The 25978-nt window shown below is 49.9% G+C and overlaps 7 protein-coding genes across 7 annotated transcripts, besides 6 other annotated features; 3 read left to right on the top strand and 4 right to left on the bottom strand.

The window, feature by feature from the left end:
* Positions 1-764: 764 nt before the first annotated feature.
* Positions 765-1895, bottom strand: KY384_008925 (uncharacterized protein; the record flags this gene model as incomplete). The annotated part of the gene is made up of 1 exon (XM_044817411.1): positions 765-1895. One exon carries the CDS (start codon positions 1893-1895, stop codon positions 765-767), a length of 1131 nt encoding a protein of 376 aa, XP_044664564.1.
* Positions 1896-2038: 143 nt separating this feature from the next.
* On the bottom strand, positions 2039-4105 carry KY384_008924 (uncharacterized protein; the record flags this gene model as incomplete). Its single annotated transcript, XM_044817410.1, has 1 exon — positions 2039-4105. The coding sequence occupies one exon, from the start codon at positions 4103-4105 to the stop codon at positions 2039-2041; it is 2067 nt and encodes a 688-aa protein (XP_044664563.1).
* A 907-nt stretch (positions 4106-5012) lies between these two features.
* On the top strand, positions 5013-7602 carry KY384_008923 (uncharacterized protein; the record flags this gene model as incomplete). Its single annotated transcript, XM_044817409.1, has 2 exons — positions 5013-7245; positions 7319-7602. The coding sequence occupies 2 exons, from the start codon at positions 5013-5015 to the stop codon at positions 7600-7602; spliced, it is 2517 nt and encodes an 838-aa protein (XP_044664562.1).
* A 541-nt stretch (positions 7603-8143) lies between these two features.
* Positions 8144-8166: a sequence feature (Protein overlapping with rRNA (KY384_008922, KAG8525278.1) was converted to a misc_feature.).
* Positions 8167-8342: 176 nt separating this feature from the next.
* Positions 8343-8500: a sequence feature (Protein overlapping with rRNA (KY384_008922, KAG8525278.1) was converted to a misc_feature.).
* A 54-nt stretch (positions 8501-8554) lies between these two features.
* Positions 8555-10329: a sequence feature (Protein overlapping with rRNA (KY384_008922, KAG8525278.1) was converted to a misc_feature.).
* A 343-nt stretch (positions 10330-10672) lies between these two features.
* Positions 10673-10911: a sequence feature (Protein overlapping with rRNA (KY384_008922, KAG8525278.1) was converted to a misc_feature.).
* A 51-nt stretch (positions 10912-10962) lies between these two features.
* Positions 10963-11399: a sequence feature (Protein overlapping with rRNA (KY384_008922, KAG8525278.1) was converted to a misc_feature.).
* A 47-nt stretch (positions 11400-11446) lies between these two features.
* Positions 11447-12798: a sequence feature (Protein overlapping with rRNA (KY384_008922, KAG8525278.1) was converted to a misc_feature.).
* A 640-nt stretch (positions 12799-13438) lies between these two features.
* On the bottom strand, positions 13439-15093 carry KY384_008921 (uncharacterized protein; the record flags this gene model as incomplete). The annotated part of the gene is made up of 3 exons (XM_044817408.1): positions 13439-14008; positions 14063-14869; positions 14935-15093. The coding sequence occupies 3 exons, from the start codon at positions 15091-15093 to the stop codon at positions 13439-13441; spliced, it is 1536 nt and encodes a 511-aa protein (XP_044664561.1).
* A 1687-nt stretch (positions 15094-16780) lies between these two features.
* Positions 16781-18912, top strand: KY384_008920 (uncharacterized protein; the record flags this gene model as incomplete). The annotated part of the gene is made up of 2 exons (XM_044817407.1): positions 16781-17515; positions 17560-18912. The coding sequence occupies 2 exons, from the start codon at positions 16781-16783 to the stop codon at positions 18910-18912; spliced, it is 2088 nt and encodes a 695-aa protein (XP_044664560.1).
* A 587-nt stretch (positions 18913-19499) lies between these two features.
* Positions 19500-20440, bottom strand: KY384_008919 (uncharacterized protein; the record flags this gene model as incomplete). The annotated part of the gene is made up of 2 exons (XM_044817406.1): positions 19500-19676; positions 19733-20440. 2 exons carry the CDS (start codon positions 20438-20440, stop codon positions 19500-19502), a joined length of 885 nt encoding a protein of 294 aa, XP_044664559.1.
* Positions 20441-24173: 3733 nt separating this feature from the next.
* On the top strand, positions 24174-25830 carry KY384_008918 (uncharacterized protein; the record flags this gene model as incomplete). The annotated part of the gene is made up of 4 exons (XM_044817405.1): positions 24174-24230; positions 24293-24817; positions 24868-24999; positions 25048-25830. 4 exons carry the CDS (start codon positions 24174-24176, stop codon positions 25828-25830), a joined length of 1497 nt encoding a protein of 498 aa, XP_044664558.1.
* Between the last annotated feature and the right edge of the window lie 148 nt (positions 25831-25978).

Genomic DNA, 25978 nt, shown 5'->3' with positions numbered 1-25978 from the left:
AAACCAGTCAACCCTACCGCGTGGTAGCAAATGCTGTGCGGATTATTAAGGATTATGGCCAAGCCACCGGGCTCACTTGCTTTCCAGCCAGCAAAAATCCGACATTTAACATGGATCTTTGGAGTCTGGCTTCTTGGATGCGGGCAAAACGACAGTTTGGATGATACTGTCGTTACGTCTGTTCTCACAATCAGATAAACACCTGTATCAAAAATCGTTCATCCACCGAGCGAAGCGGATGACCGCTAATAGTCACAATTTGCACACTTCGCACACCTACTATCACCAGGAAAAGAGCAGCATCGAGATGCTGACTGTCATCCAGAGCTTCTTGAGCGACAATTGACTGCAAAATCTTACCAAGCACCGGCGTATCGCAGTTGGTCTGAAAGTACCATGATTAGTCCAATCGCTAAAATGACTGCACACTTGACCGTCAATTCCTGGTCTTCAGCCATCTACCTTTGGCTTTGAGATTTAGTCTTTTAGCCCTCAACAGTACAGCAATTGAAGCCATAGATACGTTTCACGCGTCCTGCACTGCATCATCACTTCCCAGTCCAGCGCTAAAGCCTGACCCAATATCAACACGATGGTGATGCAAGGATTTTTAGCTGGAGACAAACAACTTATCGCCTGGTTGACAAGATGCTCAGACATGCTCATTCGAAAGTTTTGAATTGGACTCTGCTATGGACATGATGGGATCTTGACTGACGACCACGCAAATCTGTGAGATCAAGTACATGCTCATTGACTTTCGATCAACCCTGTTCTTCCTCTCCATCTTTGCCTGGCGCGGCCTTACCACCTGCCACAACATCAAGCTGCGGGCCATTCCTTGGTTCCGCGCCTTCACCAGCATCGATCCTTCCGTCTCCATTGCCTTCGACCATCACACCGCCCTCTTCCGCTTCCAACATCTCTGCACTTTCCGCCTTCCGCTTGTTGCCTGTCAGGGGATCCCAGACCCACCCGCTCTTCAGCCAACGCCAGCGCAGATACGCTCGTAACTCCTTGTCTAGTGGCAAGACCCTTGTCCATTCTTGTTCCATCTCACTCAAGTCGTCAAGATCTCTTAGCCTGTCGCGACAGAAGATTCGCCACGAGTCAAATCCGTAGGGACCCACACCTGGTAGATGCGCGATCTCCCACCCTACCCGCTTGTCGTCCTCATCAATCGACTCTTTCGGTCGAACATCTTTCCCATCGCCGTGGTTGGGATAGTGTAGGGAGCGGTATCGTGCGCCCTTGTGGGGAGGTACGTCACGAAATACTTGCGCCAATTTGATGACTCGCGTGGCGCGCTGGTTTTGAAGGCCGAGGTGAGCAAATATGTCCATCACGTCTTCGAAATCTGCACTGGCTAGTTGGTTGGCGTCTGGATACTTGGCAATCAATTGATAAAACATCGGCATTGATACCGCGCCACGTGTTTTGGTGAGGAATATGCATGCGACAAGGAGGTGCAGTGGATCGTGGCGGAGTCGCTCCTGCGCGAGTCCGAAACTTGGAGCTGACAAGGGTGGGAATGGGATACAGGAAATGTCTTTCCTGGAGACTCTTGGCTTGGACAAGATAGACTTGGTCAGTGGAAAGTAGGGAGATTTCGTCGATGATTTTGTACGAGTGCCTTTGGCAGGAGTCGGAGTTCTCCGTGAATGGCTTACTGGTTCCCTTTTGTTCTCTCGGATTTCTTGGTGTTGTGCTGGTGTCTTGCGACGTCGTTTGCCTTTTTCCGATTCTCGTTGAGTCGGCTCTGGCTTCACCTTTTTTTGCGTGTGTACATCACGTGAATCATTAAGCTCTTTGCTCTCAGACAAATCAGCTCCGTACCCGTCCTCAGCACTTGAGACCGGAGAGACTGAAGCGTCGACTGGAGCATGGGTGAGCATTATTTTTGATCGTGTTCTAGTGGATGGCGGTGAGACGCTTGGGAGGTGTTTCATGGGGGTCGTAGATGAAGAGAGTGGAATCGATGACCTGTCAGCATGAATGGCATCTTTCAAAGCCTCAGCAGTTGTAACTGCCTCATCGGCTATCGAAAATTTGACGTTAAAGTCTTGTCCTGGTTCTCTGGGACAAGGTGACCACGTTTGCGTCTTTTCGAATGGGGAACCGTAGCATTGTATGCTTGTCTTTTTCGCTTGACTGTGTTTATTACGGTAGTTACTGCTGTAGAGGATGTGTTCTCGTTCTTTACTCCAAGGTTCACGTCGTTCTCCGTACCCTCCCCTTTCAAAGGATGTTGAATATCAGCATCTGCTAGATTGGCTTCTTTGGTTGTAGGCGTGCCTCGCTGGTTGTTGCTGATCTCTTTCAACGACTCGATGTTTGGTTGAGAAATCTTTGAGGACCAGAAGCCATTCGTCTTTCTTTTCCGCTTTCTGCGCTCTCTATACTGCTTCCGTTTAAGCTGTTTCCGCTCGTGTTGCATATCCTGAAGCTTGATGGATGCGAAGTCGATTTGATCGTCTTGTTCACCATCCCATTGAGAAGAATCCCAACTCTGATTAGAGTGAATTCCTTCATGCAATGTTTCCGCGTGTACCTTAGCCCAGGCAACAGCGTGATTTGATTCCGTAGAAGTCAGACCATAGCTTCTCGAAAAATCGTAAATCTCACGCTCAAAATTGCGGCGCTGTGATGTTGTGAACGTGCGCCCTTCTTTGACCAGCTGTGTGAATGGATGCAGTTCCCGAAAACGATTCAAATCTCGCGCGACGTTGCCGATGGGAAGACCACAAGAAGACTGCGCGCCAGCAACTGGGTTTGGTAGTGACGCCACAAACCTCTCTATCGACTCTTTCTCGTTCTTGTGAGAAAGAATCCTATCTGTAAGTTGGTCTGCTATTAACGCATCCTCTAACCGTTGGCCAGGTTCTGCAATGGAGTTGAGATATTTCACGTCATGCTTCGTCAAATCGTGAAAGTCAAAGTATCGATAGAGCCTTGTGTCGTCGCTCTCGTCTCCGCTGTCGTCCTCATTCGTTTCCTCGTCATGAGCCATTGGGTTTTCCTCGTCCATTGTATATATGCTGCTCTCTTCTACAATGGCTGGCCCATCCTCATGCATATCTGGAAGATTCTTTAATTCGGCATATGAGAGCGCATCATGGATTCCCTTCCCCGCTTCAGGATTCCCTTTTTCAGTATCGCTTGATGATTCTTCTTCTTCTGATACAAAATCTTGCAACTTTCCACCTGGTGGAGCAATCCTATTGTACCGTTTGACTTCATGTTTTTCCCAACCATCAAAATTGAATTGCGCATACAAGCTTGACGTCTCGCTCTCGTCATCGTCGCTTTCTCCCATTCTTTCTGACGATGATGGATGTTCAAATATTTGCGCATGTGCTTCAACCTCCGTCATCTTAGTGTCATCGTTCTCCGCATCTGAAATTGGGCCGGCGTTATGTTGTATCGCAACATCATCGCTGTGGTTTGGTCCTGGAGGATCTACGACTGTTGCATTACTGTTGTCATCATTGTTGTCAATGACGCCTACTTCGTCATCGCTGCTATCTTCTGAAGACTCGGACGTGGTCGAATGATGGCGTTTTGTTTCTTGTGGCGTTGTATCATCTTTGCTCTGGAGATAGACCTCTGTTGCAGTGCGAAAACCTATAAGCTCCTGGTCTACAGAATCATTGTGTATCTGACGCGGCGTTGCGGCCTCCGAGTCGTTTCCGCTGGTGTCAATGCTATGCTTCTCTTCCAAGATATCCACCCCCTTCACCTTTGATGGAATAATCACGCGAACCGTTGGATGCACAGTCATCTGAGCATGTGGGCCACTAGTGTAATCTTCTTGATGCTGTGTGTCTTCAGCTACGCGGTTTTCATGTCCTGGACTGGCTGCCCTTTGACTTGTGCCCTCTTCTGCACCGTTTTCCTCCTTTTCACTCTCAGAATCGATACCTGATGTACCAGACGAAGTGTCAATGAAAGGTCCGCTACCATGACTAATCTCCATAGACGTAGGCCGTGGAGACGAATGCTCGGTGCTCATATTATTGTAAAGGGACACATTTGGGTTGATGTTTTGACGTGGTTGTGCTGTCGTCGGCCGTGCCTCATTAGTGCTGGAGAGGAAGCTCCCCATTTTCGTGGCAATGTCCTAGACCTGATCACGCTGTGCGCTGCTACTCATTGGATTTGAGTTCTTATGTGTGGCACTCAACTCACAAGAATCGAATCGAATCTCAGGGTAGAGGTTGGTAGGGTGGCCGTGGGACATTTCGAGCTTTCAAAAGTTCAAATTAAGTTGAGGTGACGGTAAATTACACGCGCGTGACGCGACATGTCGTTAATTTAAGTAGCGTCCTCTCCGTACGTTGACCGACCATGTGGACTGAAAGGACAAGAGATTCATTCATGTTTGCTTCTTTAGATTTAGTAGTCAGTACATGTAAAGTAAAGGTCAGCAGTGGCTTCTCTTAGTCCAAAGGTTCTCATGGCTATGGCTATCAATCACCAGACTGAACAGATATGCCTCTTGAAGATGCGGGCATGCAACGAGAAGCAACAAACCTTGCAGCCAGTAAATTTAGGACAGTCTGGGTTCACTGCCTGCCGTATTGATTCCGGTGGTCGAAAACGTCTCATGAGCCTTAATACATGCCCGAGGCGCCTGACCCGCCCTCGCCGCCGCAATCCTGGCGTCAACATTGACAAGTGCCACACACATGACAGCGTGCGATAACGACCTCATTCTTATGAGTAGAGTGTCTGTCGCTGAAATCACATGACCCGACGCCCCATGTTTGTCTGCCTCGACGCATTGCTGTTGGGTCAGATGCGGTCCTCCTGTCTGCCAATTCCAAGAATGTGCTCAAAGTGAGAAGAGTTGGAAGGTGCATGCTCAGATGTACAAGCATCGAACGACTCATCTCTAGTTGTATTTACGCTCTACTACAGTCTTGCATACCCAATACCAAGACCACGGCCTCCTACAACGTGAAACCCACCGCCCCAGCCTTCTTTACCCCAATCACCAGATCTTGTTCAATATGCCTACGAAAATTAAAGAGAAAGAGCCGGACAAGGACTTAGTGGCTCCGCGAACGAAAGAAAAACATCGACACCACAAATCCTCCCGTTCCACCCACAAGCCCAAGAAGGCTTCAACGCCTACAAACCAAAGCGCTGAGCGCATTTCGCCTACCACAAAGCGGAGGGCGTCAATACCAGAATCAAAATCCGATCGTGTCACTCCTTCTGACTCACCCTTAGGAAGCAAGTCTAGCTTGCCATACCCTTCTTTCTCTAAAGAACATAGCAAAGAGGCGGTTGGCAGTCGAGACAATGTGAGGCTAGACTATTACACACCAGACCCTACAGATCTAGAGCAAGGAAACAAACAGAATGTTGTGGTGGAGCGGCGAAAGAGCGCAAATGTTGCCCCACCAAGTCCTCCCGAGACGACAGTGGAGGAGATGGCGAAGATGGACAAGCAAAGAGTGGAGTCACCGAAATTCGAGCGAAAATATGATCTACAAAAGAGAGCAGAGGAGTTTAAAAAGCGTCTGATTAAGAGCAATAGCACGAGTGAAGTAAGAGGTCGCAAGTCAGATTTGGCAAGGTCAAGACCCAGTCAGCGCGAAGGAACCAAAGAAGATGGCAGATCAGGGCCACCCTCAGCCAAAAGCTCAAAGCCTGGCACGCCATCAAAGCAAGCAACAAAGGTTGACATCAGTGAGGAGCTACAAGTACGCAATAGCCCTCGAATGGCGTCTTCGTCGGTCCACTCAACGACCTCAAAAAGCGAAAGTCTCACAGAGTCGACAGACTCTGATGCCACTTCTATCGCCCCAACCCAGTTCGCTATGCAGATACCATCAACTCCTCAAGATGACCGCAACTCGTCTTCAGCGCTCGATGTTGAAAACGAGCCGAAAACGCCCACAGTCTCAGAGCCCCACTATCCTCTCAGTCGCCAAGTGACACCTGCTTTCTCGATAAACGGCAGATTCGAAGGCATTGAAGAGTCGCCCATGCCACCACCACCTCCCCCGCCTCCAGACGTGTCTGCGCCAAGGGTCGATTACCTTCTCAAAAACGGTGGCCTTCCACAAGAGGCTCCAAGACGATTGTCAGTTGTTGGCCGGCCTGCACAATTATCCGAAGCACCAGGTGGGTCAGCAAATTACTTTCAACCATTCAATTACGTGCTCGAGGACTACATGAAAGTCATCTCGAAAAATGGATCTATCGCCGTTGCGACTGGATACAGATCGATTGCTCGGCGCCTGCTTGACCGGCTAGAGGCGGTCTTCGCAAGAGATATATCCTCAGAAGTCTGCCATTGTAGGCTCTGCCAGTCATCGCCAGACTACAGTGATGATTCGGATGATGCGCGAGGTGTCAGCTGGGGAGAAATTTTGGAATACGTTTCCGGTCGGCAAATTCTCCCGCAGTGGCCTCCTTTCTGCTTTGACAATGTTGGTCTTGGTATCGCAGGGACCGAGCAAGCGACGCCAATGCAAAAGCTGGATATCGACGTCCCCGAGGAATTCAGAGCACACTACATTCGGCAGTCGAAGAAGACGAAACAGACCGTCGACAAATGGCTTGAAAGCCAGCCTGCAGATCCTATCAATGCGCCGACTGATGTTGACGACGAGACTCTGACGTTTGCCATGTTAACCCGCCTCGATCCCGATCAACGACCTACGTTCAAATCGCTTCTCGGTGTCCCTCCTAGCCGCCCGGTCTCTGCTGCCGAATCTATCGTTACATCTACTGTGACTCCAAGCGCCAATTCCCCTATTCTGTCTACAACGGGTCTTGCAATCCAACGTCTCTACCGCCTGCCCACATGTCCACGAGATCCTGAATCAGCTCTCTTCCTTTTGAACAACCCTCACCTTCATAATGTACTAGCCACTCTTGCAGCCGTCAGCGACCAAGAGTGGGAAATCCTAATCTCAGGTCGCTTCGACGGCTTTCTGCGCAGCGGAGCAGAAGATATTCCAAATGCCACACCTAACACCAATCATTCTAATTCCTCACCCTCGCGTGGTCCCACGCCCGGAATGCGCGTGCCATCTACTACACCCTCCCGAGCCGCTTCGATCTCTCACCAACTTTTCTCCGCATCACCAGCCTCTCACGGCGCCCCCGTCGCACTTGACGAAGAGACCGAAATTGCCATCCTCGCGGAAGTCGAGCGTGAAATCTACCTAGGAATGGAGTCCCTCGAGGACGCCTTCGAAGCTCTACACCAAAAAGCCGAAATCGTTCGTTCTGCGCTCCGCGAACGGGGAGCTGGCTTAGCACAGGGCTAGCCAACGGCGGCGATTCAGTGGAAGAGCAGACAGCACGTTAGATGCGCGGATGGGAACGCCTGCAAGTGCGTGGGGCGATGGTGGCTGGGATGGGGAAAGCACTGATGGAGAAAACTGGGATGTTGAGAGCGAGCTTGCGCCTGATGATTCGGCAAGTAACGTTTCAAGAAGCAGGGTCAGAAGACCGAAGAGGAGAACTGAGCGGAGGACGCCGGCGCCTGTTGAGGAGGAGGATGAGGAGGTAGACGAGAGGGAAAAGGAAAAGGAAAAGGAGAAGGAGAAGCCGGGGGAAGCTGGTTGGCCAGTCGGCTAGGGAAAAGGAGGTGATGAGGAAAGACCAACAGACATAGTATTGACGTGTTAATGGACGTGGACGAAGAATTGATCATGAAGCGTGTGGCATGACTGCCGTATATGGAGCCAGATGGCTTCTTTTGTCGATAGCTTTTCTTCTCCATGTAGTTGGGATTACAAATATCGACAAAATCAGGCTATGCATGGCTTTCAGATGATAGTTTACGTCATACAGTTGTACTTGCTGTTTGAATTCAGACGACAAGAAGTCTTGGTGTACGAGACGTGGTCCTTTCCGAAGAATGTCAATGCGGGCGCGACATGAAGATGTCTCCGAATGTAGGATGTTCCAAAGATGGAGGTGCCTTTGCATGTTAAAAGTCTCAATGAAATCCGCTCCTCTGGTATGGCAGGGGCTATTATTGTCTTCATCTGTAATATGAATACCGCTAGGGCACCGGGTTTCCCCTGCATAGCCCCAATCGATTATCCGACATGAGGTCTCAGAAGCTGTGAACACACCAACAAGCTCGTTCGCTGCCTGCGAAGATGGATTCGCTATGGCCATGGCTATATCTTCTTGGTACGTGTTAGCAAGCTTGCTTCTATGTCATTGACTCACTCGGCCCAGCTGTTGTTCCTTTCCAGCATGCACTGTGCTCTCAGCTCCAGCAGTTACCTCTTTCCCCTTACGTGCGTTTTATACCTTGCCAGCCATGCCAGTGCTGCCTCTTTACCGATTCAAACGATCTCTAATAGCACACTCGCGAATCAGACCGAAGCTGGAAGTACGTTGGTCAATTTCGAAGTTTATGAGCCCGTCTTCACGCCGGAAGACACGAATCAAAATGGCTGCATTTATAAGACGACGCTTATGGAACACGTCTTTGAGAATAGCTATGGCTTCCCATTCATCGGTCAGTATCTGCCAGCCGCATGTCGTGCTCTCGCATTGCTAACACATTGCATAGGAACGCACAAACCTCCACCTTGCGCCTTCAATCGCGTGACGATGAACTTCACGGTCACCGTCAAAGGTAGACAATTTGATCGGCTTGGGATAATGTACCTTGGCGATATTGAGGTTTTCAGAACCTCTACTTCAGAGCCAACGGCCAATGGTATTGTGTGGACCTATGTAAAGGAAATGGATCATTTCAATACGTTATGGAAAACAGACCAGAAAATTATTTTTGATCTACCAAACAACGTCAATGAAATATACACTGGATTGTTACATACCACATTGACTGCTACCTTCTTCTCTGTTCCAGAGAATAAAGCCGTTGCAGATGAGATATTGCCAATTACAGCAAAGGGATCGCTGCGGAATTCGGGTAGCGTATTCACTGTGCCAAATGATGCCGCAAAAGTGTCATACCCGCTTAATGGAAGCTACAAAAGAGCCGTGGTGTCTTTGGCTGCGACTGGACAGCAAGGAGAGGAGTTTTGGTACCAAAATGTGCTGAGCTCTGACGTTGATACATTCAAGAATACGACTGGCACCCTCGGCGGATTTTCGCCCTTTCGCGAGGTACAATTACTGATTGACGGCCGACTAGCTGGTGTGTCCTGGCCTTTTCCGATCATATTCACAGGAGGCATAGTGCCTGGCTTATGGCGTCCAATTGCTGGCATCGATACGTACGACTTGAGGCAGGATGAGATCGACGTCACTCCCTGGCTAAGCTACCTTGTCGATGGAAACGAGCACAGCTTTGAGATCAGAGTTGTTGGATTGCAAGATGACGGAAAGGGCAATGCACAGCTCTCGGATACTGTAGGAGGATATTGGCTTGTCACTGGGACAATATTCCTTTTCCACAGTGCTACCTCGAGTACTTCCACTTTGTCTCGACCTGGAGATCTCTCCGTTTCTGACATACCCCCCGAGATTTCCGTCTCCTCCTCCAAGACAACTAGTACATTGACGTACAACGTTGAGGTCTCTCGTGCTATAAGCGTGACTTCTCCGCACGACGGAACATGGACTCAGCATCTTACCTTCCACAATCAAGGGGCTCTCACTAACGCAGGCTTGACGCAAGTGACTACACAATTCACAAATGGCACGGACTATTCGCAGTATGGTTACTCTCGCCGCTTCTCTTACCCGCTGACGGTCAACTCTGGGTTTCAAAGCTTGCCTAATAATGGCATTAGCATCGATGCCACACTATCTCGCGGGCTTACTCTTGAGGACGCCGGTGAATCCGTTTTTCCAAACGGCGTTCAAAACTTCAATATTCAAGGCAATGCGCTCATCCCTGCTGATACTAGCTTCGAGCAAATTTCTCGTAGCGCAAATACGCAGTTACCTCAAAACATCACGGCAGCACTTAGCACCACTCAAGAAGGCTCCGCTTCTTACCTGTCGACCAGCAGCAAAGCATACAGTTTCGGTAGTCTGGCACAAGAGTTCACCTTCCAAGGTAAGGACGTGCAGCCCAAGTCCAAGACTTTTGAGACTTACAAGCGGACTGTGAATGCCGTGAACTCGACCGTTCAGCATGATGCGTGGAGTCTAGAGGGTGAAACCTTACAGCTGCCTTTGACAGGCGGTTCGACCGGGCCCGTGTCACAGTTAAGTCCATCCTTGGACGACGAGGAAGTCGTTCTAAGGAGCGTGAGAGCGATCCTGGGAAGAGGACCTGGAGAGCCGAATTTGGGATTTTCGATGCGGTTTATTGGTCCTATCCTGGGGACTATACAGGGGCCTTCTGGTTTGGTGGTTAGCCAGCCACAAGTGAGTTGATGAGCAAAGATCGAATGTTAACGCGCGTTCTCGTCTCTATCTTTGCCCTTGGCGATGCCCTTGGCGTTCTTGATCGACTTTGCCATGTGAGCCGCTCACCGCGTGCGTTTTGGCAACTTTCGCCAGCATACCAACGTCAATTACTGAGGAATGCGTTCAAAATTGCACCCAAAACACGAAATTTTCTTTATAGCGTGTCTGAATTTACGTATTCCATCGCTTGTTTTCCTTCTTGTCAGGTTTCCTACAGAAATACAAAAGTATGTATGCGTGGACGCATTATTCCTATCGATTTGTAATTCTCTCGCTTTTAACGTGCACATGTCTTTCTCAGCATACTAATACCGCGATCGTCAATACCGCTCCTTGTGCTCCAACGTATACTTTGAAGAGTAGTCCTTCTCCTTCAGGCGGATCATCAGGATCAGGAACCCCTGGTGGAGACAGTAATGCTGGCCCTGGCAGTACATTGGGTGGTAATGGTGGGAATACTGGTGGTGGACTGGGTAGTGGCAATCCAAGCGGAAGTGCTGGTGGCAGCCCTCCTCCGTCTCTATCTGTGACTGGAGCAAAGTAGGCGTTCCAAGATCTTATGGTAAAGGATATTATTGACGTGATTTGCAGCACTTCGCCCTCTTCTACAAATACTCCATCTCGATTTTTGATTGCCCTATCCATCGATCTCGGCACCAGGGCTCCTCCACCAAGATTTGCACGAAAGCGAGCGACAGCCCAAGTCTTCCTCAAATCGGATGGGGACGCCGTGTCTAATTGTCTTTCGTCAACCGCATACTCTCTCAGCGATGCGGGAATACTGGGGGCTGGTGGAGGGGCAATATTCTCTGTGAACTCTACTGTCAAATCAGCACCACTCGTGGCGTCGAGAACCATTGAAAGCATATATGGGGTCTGGAAGGCGTCGGGGAACTCACTAAGATGGGAGAATTTGCTGTTCTACAACGGTGCTGCATCCTTTTGCTACGATGCAGGGAACGTCATTGGATATTACAAAGTGCCGCCACCTTCTGACTGTTCGAAAGTTGACTTCACTATTGCATCTGGTGAGAAAATTGGGTTCTCTGTAGCTCATTTTGCTAACACGCTGTAGTGGCTACTTGTCCCGGCTTTGGTTCTGGCAACGCTTCTTTATCTTCGACGTCTCCAATTGCATCCAACGCCTTCCCATCTTTAATTCCATCTGCAGCGTCAATTGGGTTTTCAGCAACACCTGCACCCTCTGGAAATTTATCTTTAGCATATCCACCTTCACCGACGGGTAATTACTCAATCCCAGGAACTTCCCCTACCTTGTCAAACTCGTACCTATATCCTTATCCGAACAATACCATGATATATCCAACTGGCACTGGTACTGCCGGGTCCACTGGAAAGAACTGCTTTACGATTTCGAAGAACGTCTACGGACCAACCCATGCAACGCTGACTGCCACCGGGTCAAACTGCCAGGTGACAATTCTTGTCGAGGATCCGAACACCTCTGATAAATCAAGTCCTGAGGATTACTCGTATGGACTATCGTATAACGCCTACGATAATCCCGGTGTAGGCAACAAACCCCCAACGACTGATCCCAGTGTCTTTGCCAGCAATCTCACGAGATGGAGAACTCAAGGGATTGGCTTGACACTCGTAGCGTGCGGCACCTCCCCCAACGTTTCCTTCTCAACCGGCCGACTTCTCGATTCCAACCAAAGCTCTTTTGGCCTGCTGCCTGGCCAGACCACCATAACCGACCTCGCATTCGTCACGGTTATTTTCCACGGCTTCCTCCTCGTCCCAGACACAGGTGACTACACCTTCACGACCTCCTCAAATGACTTCGGCTTCGTCTGGCTCGGCTCCCCCGCCTACAAGAATTGGGACGGCACCAACGCCGTAGCTCGCACAGGCGGCGCATCCACCAGCACCCGCTGGAATAAAGGCGACAAGGTCCCCCTCACAATCCTCTACGCCAACGCCGGCGCCAGCGGAAATTCGACTTTCACCCTCCAACTCCCCAACCGCTCCACCACCTCCGATTTCTCAAGGCTCTTCCTTCAGCCCTCCCCGAATGATCAGTTTGCACCCGCGCCATACTTCAGCGGCAGCTGTCCCTCCCCAAAGCCCGTCGCGGACCCGTACTGCGGGACGAAGTACAAGAATTTCTATTATGGGGCGATGTATTACATCTTCAACTTGGCGGACTTGAGCAACCTGACGCCGGGCCAATCATATCACGCGCTCACCATCGCTGACGGTAGCGTGAATGTGTGTACGGCGGTGAAGGAGTGTGTGGCGTATACGCAGGGATTTGGTGGGAAGTGGTTTGGGTTGACGCATCTAGCGAGTCAGGCCATTTGGTATTGTCAGGCGTTCAATGTTACGAAAGAGCCGAGGGCGGATTATTTCAGTATTAAAAGTCGGGATATTGTTATGGGTTTGGGGTACGTGCTGCGTTAGGAGGGGAACGGGGAGTTGGGGATGGTGTTTAAATGTAATGTTAATGGTGTGCGTGCGTACGGAGTTTACGTTGAGATTTTTGGCCTGATATTCTTGCTTTTCGTCTTGCTTGTGTTTCTGTCTGCTTTCACAAGGTCGTCATAGAAGGCGTAACGTGCTCCGGGATTATCTGGTCATTCATAATAACTTTATAGATCGCAAGGCCTTGCGCCGGCGATGGTTCATTCAAATTCCTGCCTATCAACTTTCGATGTTTAGGTAGTAGCCAAGCATGGTGACAACGGGTGACAGGGAATTAGGTAAATACCACTCTCGAATCTTATCATTAATTGTATGCTAACTCGTTGACTAGGGTTCGATTCCGGAGAGGGAGCCTGAGAAACGGCTACCACATCCAAGGAAGGCAGCAGGCGCGCAAATTACCCAATCCCAACACGTGGAGCTAGTGACAACAGAACTGATGTTGGAATCATTCGGTTTGAACAAGTCGATTTGTGGGCTAGGTTTCGAACAACATCAAAGCAGAACGACTCGACCATCCAAAGAACAAGCTAGATGCGTGCTTGGATAAAGCATGTATTGCCTTGGAATATGAAAGGGCAGGAGCTGATGTAGTGCATACAGGAAAGCCAACAATTTCTCATCGCGTATAGATGAAATCCGGTCTCCAATCCCCCAAGCGCTCCACCTCCTTCTCTGACTTCCCCTCTGCCCAGCCATCTCTCTCGCCATTCAGTCTCTTCTTGTTTTCCCTGCCAAGCAAGAAATACTGTAACGCGCTTCCCCCCAGCAGAAACAGCGACAGATACCCCAACACTGTTCCATGTCCTGGTCTGTATAATGGCTTGTTCTTAGTCTGATAGATGTTGCTCGCGACGACCCCATTGAGATTTCCCCATCCGATCACAAATCCTAACGTCACGCCCCTCTTGTAGACGCCTTCTGTATTGTTGGCAGCCCATACGATCGTGTTCGCAATACAAGGGTAGATTCCTAGCGCGCCGAGGAACGTGCCGGCGTATTGCACCGCGGGTGTGGTGCCGCCTTCGAGCATGGCGAAGCCAGTAATACCGATGAGGGCGCATCCCATGTTGCACAGACCACGTTGGTGGGTACGGTCAGCGATGTAACCAATGCTGATTGTGAGAACAGCGGCAGCAGCGTAAGGAGGGACGGAAAGTAACTGAGCGCGGGTCGACTTGTAACCAAGCTAGATGATCACATCGTCAGTTTGGATCGGAGTAGGGTATCTAGAGATACTTACGCCTTGAATAATTGACGGTAAGAATAGCGAGAAGGCGTATAACGGCCCATCGCAGCCCATGTAGATGACTGCATACAGCCACGTCTTCCAATCCTTCACGCTGGCCCAGAAATATTCCATCTTGAAGCTTTCATGCTCTGCAGAGCTCTGCTTATCCTCTTTCAACCTCCTAATCACTCTCCTTCGATCATCAACGCTCAAGAATGTCGCCTCGTCCGGGAAGTCGAATACCATCCAGAAACTCGCAATACCGATCAGCACCGTTGCCAGCCCTTCCAAGATGAAAATCCATGCCCATCCCCCTTTCCCACCAATTCCATCCATCAAGCCGATCGCGGCTGCAAGCAATCCACCAAAGGAGCCGCTGACAGCTGCGGCCGAGAAGAATATTGCGGCGCGCACACCGAATTCCGACCTCTTGTACCAACAGCTCAAATAGTAATTGATACCCGGAAACAACCCCGCCTCGGCAAACCCCAACCACCACCTCGCAGCCATCATGCCCTGAAAATTGTGCGTCAAACCCATCGTCACCATAGTGACGCCCCACAGCATCATGATGCACGGAATGAAGACGCTCGGCCTCAGCTTCTTGAGCAGGATGTTGGTCAAGGGCTCGAAAAGGGCGTAGGAAACGAAGAAGATGCTGAGGGTGGCGTTGTATTGGCCGCCTGTGATGTGAAGCGCCTTTTCGAGCCCGTCGAGGCGCGCGTTGCCGATGTTGGTACGGTCGAGGAAGCTGATGAGGTAGAGGAGGGCGAGCCAGGGGATGAGGCGCAGGTCGAGCTTCCAGAGGAGACGGCGGTCCTGGGAATGATGTTAGTACTTATTCAAGAAGGGTGCGTAAGACACATGGCACTGCAGGTGCTTACAATCTTTGCGCGCTCAGCGTCGCTGAGACCCTCGTCTGGATCGGGTGTGAGGTTGTCATGTTCGTGGTGCGTCTTCTCGATGTCTTCTGCGACTTGTTTTCCGTCTGAGGAGGAGGAGCTGTCGCGGTGGCTCTTGCCTGGAAGCGTGGGAAACTTCATGGCTGTTGGCTCGAGCTGGGGCTACCTAGATCGCTGGCAGTGTGCTGAGTGAAGCACAGCAGGGCAATCCTAGTAGATAGGTGAACCTGAGGAGGGAGTGAGCGTCATCGTCGCCCGTGCCGTCTACCCCAGGTTGCCCAGCAGCTAGTCAGCTGCTTGCACGCCCTAGGCCTGCAGATGCATGGGCATAGGGCCAATTGGCGCATGCCCACGTATCGGACTATGTCGCCCGAATTGATAGTCGCGTTTTGAGGTTCTCCTTTTTCCCCGCTGTTGTCCGCCTGCCCGGAACGCACTAGCTGCCTCGGCAGTTGGGACTTTAGCGCTCCCCGCGCTGTCTTGGCGGATCTTATCGTATCTCCGATGTCATCCCGTCTGGATTGGATATGGGGAAACCTTCTTCACGTTTTCTAATGCTGACTACATTCCATCTTCAATGAGTGTACGACTACGTTGGGTATACGCTGAACGCGTAGAGGGATCTATGATTGTCAAAAACAAACCTTACACAGCTTTGAGGAGTTCGGACAAAGTGAAAGCTTCAACAGGCCACCGAATGCATCATGATGACGCTGAAATCAGTCTGTATGGGAATGTGCTGGTGGTTCAAGAGTCTGCAGCCTCGTGAAGTGATGTTTTGATCTCTGGAGTCGAGGAAGCAATGACGGCCAGGGGAAGAGCGTCATTGAAGAGGTTGCATGAGTGGAGAGGTAATGGGCACATGAGCAGGCAAGTCCATTTCAGATTGTGTTGGCGTCTGCGTATTCCTCCTACCTGTCAAGTGCTCTGGTGGTGCAATTGCTTTTTCTGACTCGCTGTCTACACAATACAAAACATCACCGAGAGGACACTTGCTTCATTCTGGAGATTGGGTCGTGAGGTATCGTCATAACAGTTATGAAGATTGAGCTACGGCTAAATCTGTGCCTGAGGGACTTCTTGTTCAAAAGAAAGTGAATGAAGGAGAAACGCCAAGACGCTAGTGTTCTCCTTTCCTTCTGTCTTTCTTCATCGTTCCTTCATTCCTCCTTCCGCCCTACCCACCTCCACCATCCCCTCCTCTTCGTGGATTGAGCCTATCATCCTAGGCTCATCAATCTTGGGGGTCTCTCTGCAACGTATTGGAATACGGCCCGAGGCGTTGCATTCATTGTAATCGATCAATCGCTTTGACCTGGATCTTCTCCGAGACAGTCTTACTCGCACGACCTAGCCTCGCATTTTCTTCTTTACCGTTTGGGAATCATCCTAGGCTCATCATATGCATATCATGAAACGCTCATTGTGATTTCAAGATCTCAAAGAAACAGCAGCCTCAGCGTTTACTCGATTCGTTTTGCTCACCGCTTACTTGTGGGACGATTCTTCTTACTTACTCAGCTCATTCGGTGATTACTTTCAGTTCCAGTCGAATCTCAAAAGGTGTGTCCCTGGTATCAGGAAACATCTTCTCTCTTCTTCTTTAATCCCTCTTACTCGTTTCTAGTTTCCTGAATGTTCTTGCTATTGGTTTTCACGCCGAGATATTTCGGAGCCATCTCCAATCTTCCTGCTGAAAATCTTCATTTGAGGCCTTCTAGCCGTACAGTAAGTCCTCTCATTGTGTTTCATCTTAGCTATATCTCCTGATATATCTTGTAATAGCTTTTATTTTTCTTCCACTTGGAGTGGAATATTTGACTTCAGCATGGCTGCCATACCTACTGACCCTTCGGCACCAATGTCTTCTCCGGCTCCGAATTTGGACTATAACGGAGCAAATGCAGGATCTCTACCCCGTAATCACTATCACCCGCCTGAGTATGCGCCTCATCCATACCAGGAAGCCCTTGGAACCGGCCCGCGATCATACGACAGCCCTTATCTTAGCTATCAAACTCACGTGGAACTAGTTGTTCGCAATGCCATCCTTGAGAAAGAAGTTGAGACCTGCAAATTTCAGAAGGGTGAAGTTGAGATCGCACTACTTCGCCTCGCCCGCCTCGTGGCATCGGATTCAGAGAGGGTTCCAAGTCATGGCTTCAAAGATCGGTATAACACGGACTCGCAAGCGCAGCTTACGCAGTCTAGCAAGAATATGGAGGTGCTGCAAGGGCAGCTGATGCAAGCCAATGCATTGATATCAACGCTCAATCAGACCATTGTTGCTTTGACTAAACAGCCCGTCAAACAGCCCGTCAATGTCAAACGTCGTTCACGCACCCATGAGGATTCGGACACAGATAGCTCGACCTCGGACCAAGAAAGCGACAGTGAGGAAAAGGACTATGTCTCGATGCAAAAAGCTGGCCTGCCAACGGTCTCGACATCGTTCACTTCTACAGGTACGAATTCTACTCAGTCAACAAACACTTACATCCGTCGCTTTGTAAAGGCAAAAGAGTCTTCTGACTCGGGTTACGAACGTAGTGGTGGAGAATCTGTGGGTGCTCCACAAACATGATGTCTCGGGCTAATATGGTGCAGGCTACGTCCTCTGACTCGCCTAACTTAGCCTCATCATTCAGCAGCAATTTAAGCGGAAAAGATATCAGCCAATCCTCAATTGGACAAACACCGAGTCGAAAGGTCTGCGTTCATGACCCTAGTATAGAGACTAAAGCGTTCAATGGCGACAAACTTGACAATGGCATCTATAGTGGAGCGATTGCGTCCGTGAAGACCGAAATGCAATCCCTCGGCTCTATGCCTGCCAAGCTTACAAGTACTAATGCATATGTGCCGTCTCTCCACATCGACATTAATTGGGCGGTTTCACGAGACTGGGGAAGTCCCCTCGAACAGAAGAATGCATCCCAAATCAATGCCGTGAACGCTGGACCAAGCGACCTCCGCTCACCTGATCTTTTCCGCTATGGCCTACGGTTTTTCCCACGAGATCATCAGAATAACGCTTATCGCGCCGTCATCATATCCAATATACCATTGAGCATAAGCATGCGGAAATTATTGGAAAAGGTCCGCGGAGGAAAGATCCTGGATGTTAAGCTTCTGAATACGGTGTCTATCACCAATTCGAAAACAGCGCTCGTAACTTTTCTGAAGGAGCATGAGGCGATCGCATACGTGAACTTCGTGAAGCGCTATCTAATTGAGTTTGAAGGGCAGATTGCACATGTCAAGCTGATTCCAACTCCGACGTTTCCAATTTCCTCTCAAATCAACCAATTCGTCACTAAATCTGAAGCTAGCCGATGCTTGGAAGTGCACGATTTTTCTCAATCGATTGGACCGAGCGAGGTGGTTGAACTACTGGCAGTGACGCTGACGATGAAATACACGGGCTTGGAAGATATGAGTTATCAGAATGGGATTCTGCGCCTTCGTTTCAGTGCCATGAAATATGCAAAACATGGTTATGGAGTATTTTGCAACGGCCGGTTTGGTGCTTGCACCGTCCACTGGACACCAGATCCATGCGACCAGCGCCTCGATACTCTTCTTGAGCCCGAGCCTGAGCCCGGACCTAAGCCTGAGCCTAAACCCTCAATGGAAATACAAGAGGCGTATATGAATGACCCGTTCACTGTAGCAGATGTCAAGTTCTCCGTGTCCAAGCTTCTGTGCTTACAAGGATCCGCGGAGGACATCGAGGCTCCAGACCAAGAGGCTTCGCATACTGGAGGGAAGGCCACCATTCAATATCCTGTCTCAAAACTCTTGACTTTACGTGAATTTGAAGCAGAAGATACTGCAGCAAGACTGGAAAAGATCGATGATGAAGTCTCAGCTCTTGTGCGCAAAGGGCGAGGTTTTCAGTCTGACAACTTGACCATTAAGGCCGACTCACCACTCGCGCCTCATCTTCGTTTGAAATGATTCTTGATATTCAACCGCCATCGAACGGACTTCAATATTTCATCGGCATTCTCATAGTACAGAAACATCACAGTGCTACAACTTGGACCTTAAGGTCCTTAGATTTCGCAGATTTCGCAGATTTCGCAGATTTTAGATTATACTTTGCATCGTCACTCTACAAGTCTCCAGATTGAAAACGCTTTCGCTGAGCCTTGCTCTCAAGTCGCTAGTCCACTCTGAATCACAACCTCATACTCTGAATATCTTAACGGCAATTTCACAACGAATTCGCAATTTTGCAGGGCAGTGAGATGAATCGCAATATCAATATGAATGCATCATTTTCCGGATATTGGAGGGAGGAGGATCATGATATTGTATTTGAATTGCTTTCAAACAGGCTAATTTGAGCCATACACATGCAATGCTACCATAGCGGAGTTGGTGGAGACCTTCACTCCGCCTAAATGCATACTCGTATTGCTATATCTCACAATGACCAATTCATCTCACAACTCTACTACATTCCTCTCTTCTTCCCCAGACTACTACTCTTGTCTCTTCCGTGTTGACTCAACTCCTCGCTTCTTGTACGCCTGACTTGTTCATACGAAGTCCTTCTGTTTTCTCCTATTATACGCCTTCTGATCCTTCAACCAAGTCCGATACTGTCCCACACTCCCAATCTTCTCTCCGTAATAATCCGGCACGGGATTACTACTCGAAGAATTCGAGGGATCGACCCGCTGCTTCTTGATGCGTTGAAACAAATCTTTCTCTTTCTACAAGCCACACATTAGCTCACCATCCCCCTTTCCCTCACTTCAGGTAGACTCACCGCAGCCATCTCCGGACCCAACCTCCGATACACTATTCCAAAGATCCCACTCCCCACCACTGGCCCAGCCAGCCATCCCACGGCCCCGCAAGCTAGGGTCGCAAACCCCATCACGAATATTGGGTCTATTCCCATAATGTTGAAGGTCTCCATACTCCTGCTTTCATCTCCTATCACGAAAGCGCCACCAGCAGTCGTGGCTGAGGCGAGGGCAATGGAGGAAATGAGGTTGTAGCGACGACGAATTCGTCGGAGGCGGAGGAAGGCATTCCAGGTTAGTGGTTGTTTCTGGTTGGGGATGGAGGCAATAGGAGCGGCGTAGCTTGTGGTAGGATCGGGAAGATCAGAGGTGGGGATAGTGCCTGAGGGGGTGGATTCGGCGGAGGTTGCGGGGTGAGTGGTGGTTGCTGGTTCTAGGGCAGGCGTTTTTCGTGAGGCTAAGTGCTGTTTGGAAGGTGCTGGTGGAGGGGTAGAGATGGTGGATGCAGAGGCGAAGCGGAGCTGATGGGAGCTCAATGAGGTCTTTGAACGGGCGTGCCCTCTTCTCGGCGCGCGAAAAGTTGCTGTGAGGGCGCTGTATGCTCGAGGTTGAAGGACTGTCTGGAGCGGTGCGAGAATCACTGACATTGACGTGCTTGGCGCCAGAGCTGCCGGCTGAAGCTTGAGACAAAGGAACGCAGAGCGTAGGGAAGCCTGATTAGTCAACATTCTGCTGATCTTGATCACTTTCGTCCTGACGTGCGCGACGCAATGGAACTGATTGAGTCGGAATAATTTTGATAGCTGTAGGGCTGGGATGCTTTTCGGACAGGACACACTAGGGCGTCCTCTAATAAGTTGTGAATGTCAAGACCACACGCTTTCTTGGATCTTTGATGTTTTACACTACTCTACTTCAACCTTCCTAGATGCTGGTACAAGCTTCTCACAAGTGGCGCCCTCAGCCTCTGCTCAGGTCTCAACTTACCGCATCCAAGAGCGACGAGGATGGTGCATGATTGAATATAGATCTTGCTCGAATGCACTGTATTTGAGAGTAGCAGACGATCCATACTCTCATATGTTACAATAAATCCACCAATCACATGGGCCCTTCTGTTGAGTAAACGGCCAGAATTCGATGTCATTATTCGATCAAGCATGGCTTTGTCCACGGTCGCCAGAAATCTCATCCAGTCATCCCGCAACAATGCAGAAAACCTTCTAAGAGACTTCTTTATTTTTTCACGAATGCGTCTTAAAGCCACGCACGCTGAATAAAAGCTATATATTTCTCATGAATGATCCTGGATGACAGGTACAACGACCAAGGCAAGCTCTCTTACCTGACTTGATAAATGATGTCTCCAACCCTGTATCCTAACGCCGCTACTACGCATGTTATACAACGGCGTGATGCCAGTCGCAGAGAATTATCAATACTTATTAGCTTTGTTGTCTCTCGGATTTCAAGATTTTGTACACTGATGTATAGATGATCACCCCAACATCAAGAGGCTAAAAGTTTTATCCAAAGTCTCAGAGACCGACCACTCGCAGTGAATTTCCAAATTCCGCCAGAGCACCAGGAAGCTTGTGTCTTACGCCATGAAGCTGCTGTACTCACCACTGTGCCTGTTAGACAGCCTTCTCGTGGGGGGATTCAGCCGACAACACGGTGAAACAATTTCGGTAACGTTTCTCCGCACGTGAATGCAACTGCACACCAGATGCTCGGGCTCAGGTCGTGGTACATGAGCATACCAACTCCATTCTTCTCGGATATATAAAGGGAATTCGCTATGATGCACCACCTGTCGGTCCTCTGCGCTTTTCTGCTCCTTCTGCTCCCCTCGCGAACTCGACGCTCCAAGATGGCTCCGTAGGCAACATCTGCTTTCAATCATTACTTGAATGGTGGGCCAGCGCAATCCCAGGTCTGGGCGAAATGCTAGCTTCGTTTCCGCCGCAGATGAGCAGCCAACAACAAGATGAAGATTGCCTGTTCTTGGATGTTCACGTACCGACCAAATTATTCACTCTTTCAAGTAACTTTGTTTTAGGAAGTGCAGTATTGGAGCTTGGTAATAATACTGAGACGGATACTAGGGGGTTGGCCCCAGTCTTGCTTGGCCAACATACACTGTGGGGGCTTCTTTTTGGGACACAAGACAACGAACCTTGACCCACAAGGGCTCTTACAGCAGAGTGAGAGCGGGATTGTATAGGTGTCAATGAAATACTGGCTTTCGGCCTTCGGCTTTCTAAGTGGTCTTGTCGAGAGCAAGAGAATATCACGTCGTCCAATGCTGAATTGTTGGATCAGAGACTCGCGCTCAAATGGGTGCAGAAGAATAACAACCTACCTAGGGGCGATCTAAAGAAGGTGACGATAATCGGACAGTCTGCAGGAAGTGGTTCGGTGGAGTTCCATACAGCTGCGTATGGTGCGTCGAAACCAGAGGAAGACGCCTTGATCTCAGGAACCATCGCCCAAAGTCCAGCCCCCGTCATCATCGACCCGTCTTGGAGAACTGGGTCTGGACCTGTTCTTGAAAGCCGCGCAAGCAAGTTCAGCGGACGAACTGAGAAAGTTGCTGAGCGATATAGTGCAGAACGCGAAGACAGGCGACCCGAATGGAGACGGGATTCTGCAGTTTCCTGTATTTGGTCAAAGTGGTGAGGTGCTCTTTCGCGCTGGGAGGACTGCAATCGATCAAAGAGTCAGCTGACAATAAGCGGTGTGCTTGTTGGTTGAAAGGACTCTTTGCACCTAAACCCTGATGAAATGAATATCACTTTCGGATTTGATGTACGTTTGTCATCTGCACCGCCGGCTGCGAGTCCGTACCTGAACGATAAATGAACATACAGATTCATCATGCAAGATCATCTCATGCGAACTCCTAGCGCAGAGTGACGTCCATGTTCCTCGGATCTGCCCCAGACCAACATCTGACACCTTTTCGGATGAAGCTGGATCGCAAAGCTTGAACATCTGATCGCATCAATGACCGGGATACACTTCAAGCCTGTTCCGTCCCGTGTGTGGAGTAACGGAGATACGGGGCACACACGAATTTTACTAAGGTCACCTACATACTTCACGCCATCTAGAATTTCTGGTTCTTTGAGATTGATATGTCGCACTCTCCATGGCGCTAGACGCGACGGAAGGGTAAGGGGCTGTCAGGTCCAACGTTTGCGTGGCTGCTGGTTACGCACTACCTTTCAATAACCTTCGGTAGCCCGAACGAGTGCCAATATCCTGTCCAGCGATGGCAGCTTTCCATGTCGCAAATACCAAGACTCTTCCATCCTGCCTGTTTGCTTTTTGACAGCCGCTTGGACCCATTCCCCACATTCTCCGAAGGGGTGGAGGGATCTAATGGGCAGGAGGAGGAGTGACAAAGAGCTGTTGAGGCAAGGTGAGCTGGGGCAGAAGGAGATGGATGTGGTGAAGACGTTGGATCCGAAGTATGCTGGGGCTAATGGCATGGGAGTGGGTAAGGAGGGGATGGGCAATTTGACGGATGCGCATCATTCGGAGAGCGAAGAGAGCGGCAGGACAAGGGATGAGGAGTAAGGGCTGAAGGTGGCACACCATGGTATTGCGGTCGAAAAGGGATTCAGGGTTTGAGATAGGGTGTAATATCATCTGCCTCGTGTAAGTGTAAGAATAATGATATAAGGGTAGAACCCTTGGCATCTTCTCGGGGCCCGTCCCTTAGAGCCAGCCCTACATTGGAGCCTATAAATCAGCGCTTACGCCGCTTAGGGACCAAAGTCTAGGCGCTATTGGCGCGTCAGCTTCTCGGAGTATCAACCGAACACTTCGGCCGGGACTCGGTACTCCGTATTTTGTATATGCTGACTCGCATATTCGTCCCTCGTTCATTCGTTTCCAGACCCTTGAATTGACTTTAGGTAGCATCGCTATGTAGCGGTCAGGCTCCACTTTCCTACAGCTGGCCGTGGAGGCTCATCGGAAACGAAAATGGGTAACGGCGCGGGCTACCCTTCCTGACCGCTTCGGCCGTGAAGTCGGCCGTGAATCCTGCCGTAGAATATGGCGAGACATGCAAGCACATTTCACAGCTAGCCAATCCATACATCCAAGCCTTGGTCAAGAAGTCCAGCTGACGAGAATTGGTCTTTGTCATGCAGTCTGACTAACCTTCGTCAGTAGCAGCCTAACTGCATCGAGTCACATGATGCGCCCGCTGGTTTCCCGAGCCTTTTTGTTGGTTCGCTTGGTATGGCTGTGGGATAAGGAATCACTCCGCCTGTTAGACAGCCTCGCGATGTTGAGCCTTCGAGTCATGATGATCGTCAAATATCTCTCATTTTCGCAGACTTGGTAGGAGCCTTGATATCCTGAGTCTTGCGGTGTAGGAAGCCTTAAAAGAAAGCATGTCGCAGCGACTGAACCCATTCAATAATCAAAACGTCAATTAAGATAATGGTCGGCATTCCAACCTCTCGTGGCTGCGATGCCTGTCGAAAGAGGAAGAAGAAGGTGATAATGCATCGATACATCACCGTCCCTTATTCGTCGCCTTGGCTCTAACGAGTGACTAGTGTGATGCCGTGACAGACGCTTGTTCCTATTGCCGGAAAGCCAATGTCCCATGCGTCGGATACGGCCAGCAGCGCTACAACTTTCGAGACGAAGGCCCGAGTCTTCGACGACGATATCCTGGATCGGGTCCCCTGGCTGTCAGGATCACCGCAGGACATCAGCTGTCAAACACATTCATTGTGACATTAGCCCGGGAGCCGTCCAACGAAATTGACCTATTGTCCAAGGCCCTCATTAGCAAAGCTCTACCCTCTGTCGAAATCAATTACCACCTCGTCATGAATTTTGGAGGCTTTCTACGCGAAATCCCCAGGCGCTTAGGCACACATGTAGCTCTCGATAGGGCTGCTTGTGTCCTCGTTGCTGCTCATACTGACTACTGCGCGGGCCACCTGAATCCTTCAACCGATACGCTTGTCAAATACTCTGCCGCCTTGAGGGCTCTAGCTCAATGTTTGGACGATCCAGTCCAGAATTCCACATCGGAAACACTTTGCACGGTCATGCTGCTGTCCATTTGCCGGGTAAGAGTACCTTACACTGATGTCATATTGAAACTAACCCTAATCATCAGATTTTCATACGCGACAATGAATCTTTAGCAAATCATTTTGTCGGTGCCTCACATATCCTCAAAAGGCGAGGCCTCTTGCGCCCAAGAGATGAGTTCGAGAAACAAATTCTACTCACTCTCAGGGGTCCTATGGTGAGTGATCAAGATTTGAAACCCCACAGGATATACTCACGGTGGTAGGCGATCGAAGCTATCACAGACGATAGAATACAATTTACATCAGAGGAGTGGCGCACAATCGCAACCATAGGGCTAGATGGCCGTGTCATCGATGGCGATGTCATGATCTGTTTAGCCCAATTGCCAAACCTAATGGCAAGAGCCAGGCTAATCATCACCCAACCCGAAACCATTTCCAACTCCGAGATCCTAGGCGTGCAATCAGAATTGATCGAGCTGCAAAAGACATACGAGCCAGTACTCAAAAGGCTGCGGGAGCGTTGGGAATACATACTGCGGAAGTTCTCAGGCTCAAGTTCCCAAAGAAGCGAGCAGCAACGTATGGTACACTGCCATTATGGCCGCATGTTCGCCTTTGGTCTCACGATCAGCATGCTCATCAACTTCATCCGCGCAAACATCATCATCGGCGACGACGCTTTCTACCTAGTAAATGAAAACACACGCATGTCGTACCAGATCCTCGAACTCGCCGAATCACTTGTCACGTACCGACCGCTCGGCAGCATTGCAATGACACTATTCCTCAGTGCTGCTGCGATCTGCACCAAAGATCCCCGAGTCAAGGACAGGATTGAAGCTATGTACTCGATCTTCAACCAGGACGTGTATGGCTGCCGCGAGACTTCGGGATCGTTGGCGGAGAGGGGATCGTGGTCAAGGCAAGAGGGGCTGCCGTGCCTGCCGTGGACGAACACGTCCATGATGGAGAACTGTGTTTTTACATGTACGACAGAGATGAATAGCTTTGTGTCGCAGATGGCGATGGCTGCGGCTCGTTGAGGAAAAGGGATGAATATTGAATGTGCCTGTAAGATACAATGCCTTGACATTCGATGCGTTATTAGCTACGAAGCCTCCCTGAATCTCGCTAGATATGTCTGAAGTCACGCGGAACGCTTTTGCGCTTCCACACGTTTGTTTCAACTAT

The sequence above is a fragment of the Bacidia gigantensis genome, assembly GCF_019456465.1.
Source record: "Bacidia gigantensis strain McMullin 20006 chromosome Unknown scaffold_268, whole genome shotgun sequence".
Taxonomy (NCBI): domain Eukaryota; kingdom Fungi; phylum Ascomycota; class Lecanoromycetes; order Lecanorales; family Ramalinaceae; genus Bacidia; species Bacidia gigantensis.
This window is presented reverse-complemented; position numbering and strand designations above follow the sequence as displayed.